The 9,496-nt window shown below is 40.4% G+C and overlaps 1 protein-coding gene across 1 annotated transcript; it reads left to right on the top strand.

Moving 5' to 3' along the window:
* Positions 1-555: 555 nt before the first annotated feature.
* Positions 556-5,230, top strand: cldn3d (claudin 3d). Its single transcript, XM_060936207.1, has 2 exons — positions 556-619; positions 3,916-5,230. The coding sequence occupies exon 2, from the start codon at positions 4,393-4,395 to the stop codon at positions 5,053-5,055; it is 663 nt and encodes a 220-aa protein (XP_060792190.1). The 5' UTR covers positions 556-619; positions 3,916-4,392; the 3' UTR covers positions 5,056-5,230.
* Positions 5,231-9,496: the final 4,266 nt, after the last annotated feature.

Raw genomic sequence — 9,496 nt, 5'->3', positions numbered from 1 at the left:
AGATGAGATGAAGTACATAATATTTCTAGAAGCAGTCTGGAACACATTAATAACACATAATGAGAATTCATTCAGCTTGCCATTGTGTTGGACCTGCTTTCAGTTCCTCCTTGACTCGTACATAATCTGTGTTAATGTACAATGCAAATAACTGATGGTTTGCCTTCTGTCAGTCTCAAGATAAAGATAATTTGAGAGGCTAAATGTTATCAGATTTTGTAAATGTTTAATTTGTTCGTACATACAAACAAATAGTACAACATATCAGCAAATATTAGAGATAAAGTATCAACAACAAAGCATTTTCTTTGACAATGTATTTCTTTACAGGGCTAGCAGGTCAGAAATTATTTGTATATTTACCTTTTCTGTAAGCTAACGTAGCCTGGCCCACCCAATCACAAGGCTGGCCCACTCACCGAAGAGGGAGAGAGAGAGAAAGAACATTTGTGTCATCAGAAATGTATTTATTTACTTACTTAATTACTTACTTCACGTGGATTGTGGATAAGATTTTAAAACCAGCTGGCTTGGGATTTGTCTGTTCAAATCATCAACACAGATCGACTGATTACCACTACTACTGCTGGATGGGCCAGGTGCAGCATCACTGCCACAGGTGTGTGTGTGTGTGTGCGCGCGTGTGTATCAATGGTGAACCGTTACTATTAGAGCTGGGACTTCAGCTCAGCCAAACCTTAGTCAGACACACCAAAAAAGCAACAAGGCATAGGATTTTGCAAGGGATTAGCGGCAGGCTGCCAGGTTGCGCCGTTGTGTGCAATTATCAATGTTGTTTTTAAAAGTAACTCAGTAAATTACGCAGGGAAACAAATACTTAAGTCTGAGTGAAAAATACTGTCACAAGCGTGTGTGGAAGAAGAGTCTGGAGACAGAAATCTGAGTTTCTCAGTCGTTAGCCTGTGCTACTTACTCTCTATAGCACTGGCTTGACCACTTTATTAGCATTCGCTAACACTACTGATGAACACTACACCAGCTGGAAAGTGACTTCATTGCTGCACTGACGGCACCGATTCGCAGTTAAGCTCGCGTTGGCCTTCGAGAAGGTCAAGGGCGATAAAGTTTTGATCTCTCTCACTATAAATTAAAATCTGATTGGTTAATTTATCTGTCACTTCCTACATAAATATACACTGCCATGGCCTTCTGTCCTGGCAGTGAAGTCCTAACCAATGAGTGAGCAGCTCTAAACTCTTCTCAGCCTAGAGACAACAAACAAAAAAATCCAATTGGATAAGTCTATTTTAATGTTTTCAGGATAGTAACCCTTTCATTTCTGAAGCAAATTTGATAGAAAATGAGGCCAAATTAACCTAGAATAATTATAATGGGCAGCACGGTGGTGTAGTGGTTAGCGCTGTCGCCTCACAGCAAGAAGGTCCGGGTTTGAGCCCCGGGGCCGGCGAGGGCCTTTCTGTGTGGAGTTTGCATGTTCTCCTCGTGTCCGCGTGGGTTTCCTCCGGGTGCTCCGGTTTCCCCCACAGTCCAAAGACATGCAGGTTAGGTTAACTGGTGACTCTAAATTGACTGTGAGTGTGAATGGTTGTCTGTGTCAGCCCTGTGATGACCTGGCGACTTGTCCAGGGTGTACCCCACCTTTCGCCTGTAGTCAGTTGGGATAGGCTCCAGCTTGCCTGCAACCCTGTAGAACAGGATAAAGCGGCTAGAGATAATGAGATGAGATTATGAAAGAATTTCATTATAATTATTCTATGCTAATTTGGCCTCCTTTTCTATCAAATTTGCTTTGATAAGATGATGATTTCTCATCTTCTTCGTGGAATTTGCAAGTCACAGGGTATAAAAGTAAAAAAAAAATATTTTAGCTTCTCATTCATCTGTATGTATATAAAACAATTTTCATTGCAGTTGCTTCACAACAAAACATTGTAAAGTGATAAATAATAGTAATGACCACAAAAGCTTCAAATATAATTTTTTTTAAATGTTAGCTCATGTTTTCATGACAACTGCTGCACCAATCAGAACCCATGTCACCTCCTCAGCCAATCAGAAATACAGAGAACCAACCAATCATCAAAATTCTTTACGAATTCGAGGGTTCGGAAGTATGTCCTTAACACGGGACATGCCAAAGTTGTGCATTTTACCAGAGATTTTGGGCAGGGCCAGAATCATGAACATAATCTTATTACTTTTTAATACTAGGCTCATTGTGTAAATGTACACAATAATATTTCTGCCAAATTATTGGAGCTTTTGAGCTTTTTATGACTAAACTTACTTTACTTTTGAGTTATTGAGGTTTGAATTAAACCTATCCTATTCAAGTGACCAGTCAAACAGAATATAACTACAACATAATATTAAATAATAAATTATAATAGAGTCATAATGGTGAAGTGTGATTTCTAATACAGTAACAAAATAATCAATCAATCAATCAATCAATCAATCAATCAATCAATCACAGATCCCATGACTACGTATCATGGATCCTTGGGGTCCCTGGACCCCAGTTTAAAAACTAAGGGCTTATACAATACTGCACTCCAATATTACAACAATAGCTATAAGCTCTTCACCTCCCAACCATCAGAAATTGAAGGAAAGTAAAGAAGAGAAAAGAAAAAAAGTAATATTAAATGGTTAAATTAATATTTTGAATTAGTTAAAATGGATACTTTAAAATTATTGAAGAGTATTGAAAGTATTGTTTTACTATCTTTAATATTGGGCGGCATGGTGGTGTAGTGGTTAGCGCTGTTGCCTCACAGCAAGAAGGTCCGGGTTCTAGCCCCGTGGCCGGCGAGGGCCTTTCTGTGTGGAGTTTGCATGTTCTCCCAGTGACCGTGTGGGTTTCCTCCGGGTGCTCCGGTTTCCCGCACAGTCCAAAGACATGCAGGTTAGGTTAACTGGTGACTCTAAATTGACCGTAGGTGTGAATGTGAGTGTGAATGGTTGTCTGTGTCTATGTGTCAGCCCTGTGATGACCTGGCGACTTGTCCAGGGTGTACCCCGCCTTTCGCCTGTAGTCAGCTGGGATAGGCTCCAGCTTGCCTGCGACCCTGTAGAAGGATAAAGCGGCTAGAGATAATGAGATGAGATGAATGAATATTAATAGTAAATAAATTTAAGAAATATAGCTATCACAAGTTTTGTGCGGGGGCAGCACGGTGGTGTAGTGGTTAGCGCTGTCGCCTCACAGCAAGAAGGTCCGGGTTCGAGCCCCGTGGCCGCCGAGGGCCTTTCTGTGTGGAGTTTGCATGTTCTCCCAGTGTCCGTGTGGGTTTCCTCCGGGTGCTCCGGTTTCCCCCACAGTCCAAAGACATGCAGGTTAGGTTAACTGGTGACTCTAAATTGACAGTAGGTGTGAATGTGAGTGTGAATGGTTGTCTGTGTCTATGTGTCAGCCCTGTGATGACCTGGCGACTTGTCCAGGGTGTACCCCGCCTTTCGCCTGTAGTCAGCTGGGATAGGCTCCAGCTTGCCTGCGACCCTGTAGAACAGGATAAAGTGGCTAGAAATAATGAGATGAGATGAGATCTTTAATATTGAACTGACTTGTCAAGGTTTAGGACTATATGTATATTTTTTCTTTTGTTTTGGGTCTGTTTTTTTTTTTTTTTTACTGCAGCATTTATACATTTCACTCTTTCACTAGTTAGTTTGTGTTTGTAACAAAATTGTTCTCTTGCATTATTAAAACTCAGCCCATTTCTCCAGACCATACCCATAAATTTTTTTGTGCACATAATACACCTCTTCATAGAGATCATTTATTATACTGCTAGTTTTTATAGTCCGGTGTAAAGTGGTTTTCTATTCTATCCTTTTTAGAAAAGATTCACATCATTCTATGTGCATAAAACATGAGATTAATAGTATGGCAGTGGTACTAATACTAATTCTAATCTGTTTTTTTTTCAGTCCACAGGAAGGATAGCAGAGAGAAATTTCCCATAAGCCTTGTTTTACACACCTGACAACACCAATGAGACGAGCTAATTATTAACGTCAGGTAATAAACCGAGCCTTGACTGTTCATTATCCTGAAGTTACTTTCAATAAACAAACCATTGTTAAAACTGTGCTATGTGTCAAGGGATAACAGAAAGATCAGAACTGAGCAAAGCCAGCCAATGCCAGAATCGCACCTTATCATCTGATGTCAGTTTTCAGGTAGTTCAAGGGTTTTTTTTTCACATGAAGTATTATAAAGATTGTACGGGGAGTTCCACACAGCCAGATCACGCTGCTTCATTCTGACCACAGCATAAGATATTGAATCAGGACATGCTCCTAAAATTTTTCAGTTTTGCTGAGACTCCAAGATTGTTGACATAATTTTCTGAAGAAAAGGAAGAAAGAGTGAAACTTCAAGTTTACCAGAGAACCAAGGACACTATGGCTTCATTGGAGCTTGAGATTCTGGGAATATCACTGTGTGTTCTCGGCTGGATCCTCAGCATTTTGTGCTGCGCGCTTCCCATGTGGAAGGTCTCCTCATTCATTGGAAGCAACATCATCACAGCTCAGATTTACTGGAACGGCATTTGGATGAGCTGTGTTTTCCAAAGTACCGGACAGATGCAGTGTAAAGTCTATGACTCCATGCTGGCTCTCCCAAAGGACCTGCAGGCGGCCCGAGCTCTGACCATAGTGGCCATTGTCCTTGGCCTGCTGGGTTTTCTGGTGTCCATTATGGGAGCTAAGTGCACCAACTGCATCGAGGACAAGATTGCCAAAGCCCGTGTGATGATTGTTTCTGGTGTCATCTTCATAATCGCAGCCATCACGCAACTTATCCCTGTCTCCTGGTCAGCCAATACCATTGTTTATGAGTTCTACAGTCCAGTTGTGCCTGAGGCCCAGAAGATGGAGATCGGTGCCTCACTGTACTTGGGCTGGGGTGCTGCAGTCATGTTGCTGATTGGAGGCTCAATTTTGTGTTGCAGCTGTCCACCTTCAGAAAAGGAAATAAAGTACATTCCTGCGAGCCGCGTGGCTTATTCCACTGTTAACCACTCAGTAGCTCCCAGCACTTACAGCAGGAAAGACTATGTCTGAAGACATCTCAGCAGCATTAAAGTGCTTCGGGACATTTTCTCTGCTGCCTTAGAGGGGAAAATATACAGCCATGTGAGTTCAGGTGTCCCAAGCTGGTCATGTTTTACCTGGAGCACTTTTATACACCACATATCCCAGTACACGGACATCTAAAGGACATGCTGAAATTAATATTTATTCTTGTTTTCAGGACATTATTATTATTGTTATTATTTTTAACATTTAATTTTCTTTTCATGGTACCATATGTCTCATTATCAATTTAGACATAGGGTAAGTCAACAGAAGTTGATTTGTTTTCTTTTTTTTTAATTCTGGCACTTGAATTATTGATATTGTGATATGTTGTAGAAAAAAATAATTACAGTGCTATCCATTTTTACGCCTTGATAATTTAATTATAATATAAATACAGTAAAGATAGTTTACCATGGTTGCGGTTGCGATCACATTATAATCTATGTTTAAATGTACTGTCAGACAGACAAGATTACTAACGTGTGTGAATAATCAAAATATTACAATAAAAACATTTTTCAATATTTGATCTTAGCCTCCTTTAAATATATATTTCATAATTATACCAGGCTTAAAAAAAACTTAAAAAGCTCATATTAACAAGCACTGTTTAACATGGGATGTAGTCATTTGCAATGATAGCATGATATTCAGTACTTTGTAATAATTAACCAATAAGCATTTTGCTTTTTAGTCAAATCAATTGAAATTAAGGGTTCATATATAGCATAAAATATTCTCCGTACCCCAAAATATTCTCACACTCATGTTTGCTAGTAATGCAACAGATCTAATTTGCATATTTCTGCTCATAATCTATCATCATAGCAAAACTGGAGAAATCTGTTTTTCCCCCATGCACATTTTGCTAAACTGTCTGTCCATCCATCTATTATCTGTAGCCGCTTATCCTGTTCTTAGGGTCGCAGACAAGCTGGAGCCTATCCCAGCTGACTATGGGCGAGAGGCAAGGTACACACTGGACAAGTTGCCAGGTCATCGCAGGGCTGACACACAGACAAACAACCATTCACACCTACAGTTAATTTAGAGCCACCAATTAGCCTAACCTGCATGTCTTTGGACTGTGGGGGAAACCAGAGCACCCAAAGCAAACCCATGCAAACTCCACACAGAAAGGCCCTTGCCGGCTACTGGGCTTGAACCCAGGACCTTCTTGCTGTGAGGTGACAGTGCTAACCACTACACCACTGTGCCACCTCTAAACTGTCTATATACTGGTTATATCATGTTATAAGTGCAGTGATATAACTGGCAAAAGAAGCCATTGGTATCCCCACCAATAAATAAGCTAGTTAGCATTACAGTGAGGAACTGGTGGTAGAGTCTGTGGACTCCAGTGCAAAATTGATTTTTTAAAAATAATTAAAAAAGATAAAAATATCATAAAATTTGAATAACATTCCATTTTAAAGGTTTATAACAGTAACTAAACATTACAGGGATTTCACAGATGCTCTTATCCAGAGTGACGTACAATGAGCGCACACACACACACACACACACACACACACACACACACACACACACACACACACACACACACACAGAGTGCCTGAGGAGCAGTTGGGGGTTAGGTGCCTTGCTCAAGGTCACTTCAGCCATGAATTTTCCAGGGAATGAAATCAGCGACCCTTTGGGCCCAAGGCTGCTTCTCTAACCTTTAGGCCATGGCTGCCCATGAAGTACATAACCTAGCTCATTTACATAGGTCTCATTTGGCTGAATATTTTATCCAAAGTGGCTTATGATTGAGACATAAAACTGAGCAGTGGGTTTACGGCTAAATATCTAACAATAACACTATAACAGACATAGGATCCTCAGACCAACACACTGTAAACTACACTACACTTGGTGGTTGCTGTGGACGCTAGCTACGCTGTTACACAGTACATTCATCCATCCATTATCCGTAACCACTTATCCTGTGCAGGGTCACAGGCAAGCTGGAGCCTATCCCAGCTGACTATGGGCGAGAGGCGGGGTACACCCTGGACAAGTCGCCAGGTCATCACAGGGCTGACACATAGACACAAACAACCATTCACACTCACATTCACACCTACGGTCAATTTAGAGCCACCAATTAGCCTAATCTGCACATCTTTGGACTGTGGGGGAAACCGGAGCACCCGGAGGAAACCCACACAGACAAGGGGAGAACATGCAAATTCCACACAGAAAGGCCCCCATCGGCCACTGGGCTCGAACCCAGAACTTTCTTGCTGTGAGGTGACAGTATAACCACCACACCACCGTGCCACCCAGCAATAAAACACTTATAGCAAAATAACTTTAATAAATTAATGTTTTCTTAAACACATACAATTGGAAATAACGTATTCATGTTTGTAGTATTTGTTTCACAATGAAATTGAGTTTGGGAAAATAACACAAGAGCAACGTTATTTTGAATGTGCACAACAGTGAGTCAAATCTGTCCAAGATCAGGATCAGTTTGAGCGTGAAGTGTGTAGAGGTTGGGTCTTTTTTTTTTTTAACAAAATAATCCCACTCACAGATTGCTTGTGTGACTTTTAGTAGTATTAAAACCTTTGACAAATATTGTTTGTCTAAATGTGTGCTATTTTAATACCATATCTAGGTCAAAAGGCAAAGTGTGCGTGTTATCAGACACACCAAAGTTCCACCTGCTGTATTTCAGAGTACTGTAAACAGACTGCAGTGGGTTTGACAGCATCATCTGCTGTTTAGACTACGTTCAGACTGCACCCTGAAACGACCCATATCCGATTTTTTTGCCCATATGCGACCTGTATCCGATTTGTTATTGACAATCTGAATGACACAGATCCGATTTTTTCACATGCGACCCAGGCCGCTTGGATATGTGGTCCTAAATCCAATGCATATCCGATATTTTCACATGCGACTGCAGTCTGACCGGACAGGTCGCATTCATGCGACCTACACGTCATCAACAAGAGACAAACGTCACTATTCTGCGTTGGCTAATCCCACCTCTTTAGTGGAAAACAACAATATTTGTACAGTTTTCAGAATTTAAATAGACTTTTATAGACTTGATCAAGCTAATGGTGGATTTGGTAGGGACCTGGATGTTAAACCATCCTGTATTACAAGATTATAAGATTGTTCTGGAAATTTCCAGTAATTTGACACCTTCGGTCTCATTAGTCTGCTGCCCACATTAATCAGATTATTGTGTGAGTTCCGCCGCCGCCACAAAAACCACATCGCCAGGTCTCGCCTTATCTCCATGCTTTACTTGCAAACTTGAAGAGTGCGCTTTTTTGTTTGTTTACGTATTACGTAGATGTGCTTATTACGTGTCAATTTGCGCATACGGGACACTTTTGGGTCGTTTTCCGTTCATATTGGAGATCGCATACAAGTCTCATATAATTGGTAATGTGAACGGCCTAACAAAAAAATCGGATTTCACAACAAATCGGATATGGGTCGTTTCAGGTTGCAGTCTGAACGTAGTGTTAGTGACCATCACAGAGAATTTGACGGTGCTGTTCAAAAAGATGCCTTTGAACTTAACACTTAGATAAAGCAGATTTATCTAGATAAGGGTTAGTTTAAAAAAAAAAAATCACAAATTACAAAGAATGTTTGGAATAAATTTAGGATAAAAATGACAAAAACAAATCTGGTTTATGGAATACTTTAACACATCAACTTTTAGCACTTTTTAGACATGGAAATGTTTTATTTACTTTTTAATCTTGACTCGGACAACTTCCTGCTGAGATCATGTTCAGTAAGGACCGGCCCCTGAACAAACACTGTTGTAAAACAGCCAGTCTGCCTAAACAAGTCTAAAACTTTACTAGTGAAGTGTGGTTTCGTCACATCAAGTTATCACTGAATAGTTAATACAAAATAAATACAGTTATTTCAGCTTTTCACTTTGGGACGTAAGCAGATTTCAGAATGCCAGAGCTTTACATGTGGTTGAGCTCCATGCAAAAGTGAAACATTTAAGTTCAAGAAATCTGTACGAGTATTAGACTGGCCCCACCTTTTATTTTATCACATTTCCTTTTCAGCACTGAGGTTATGATACTCTACGTAAAATGGCTAAACATATAGTCTCACAAAAGGTTTTAAAAATCCCTGATATGTTCTGTATCTGTACTTCTGACCTGTAAAAATGATACTGTAACAACTCTCTGACATTTGGGAAACAGAGGAACTGGGAGCAGGCTTCAGAACAGGTGTGTTTATTATTTTTTCCCACTTTTCAGTGCAATAATTAACCCATACACCCAGACACCCCACACGTTGGGGAACACAGCTCTCTTTCTCATTCCTGGCTCTCCGAAAGACACATAGAGGCATATGTTAATAAACAGCCAGTAATTAGACACAGGTGCACCTTGTCACATGTTACCTACTAGTTCAATCT

This window comes from Neoarius graeffei, chromosome 12 (genome assembly GCF_027579695.1).
Source record: "Neoarius graeffei isolate fNeoGra1 chromosome 12, fNeoGra1.pri, whole genome shotgun sequence".
Taxonomy (NCBI): domain Eukaryota; kingdom Metazoa; phylum Chordata; class Actinopteri; order Siluriformes; family Ariidae; genus Neoarius; species Neoarius graeffei.
This window is presented reverse-complemented; position numbering and strand designations above follow the sequence as displayed.

What these genes read in the sequence shown, in the direction of transcription:
- cldn3d (XM_060936207.1), top strand. Translation starts at nt 4,393, where the DNA reads ATGGCTTCATTGGAGCTTGAGATTCTGGGAATATCACTGTGTGTTCTC.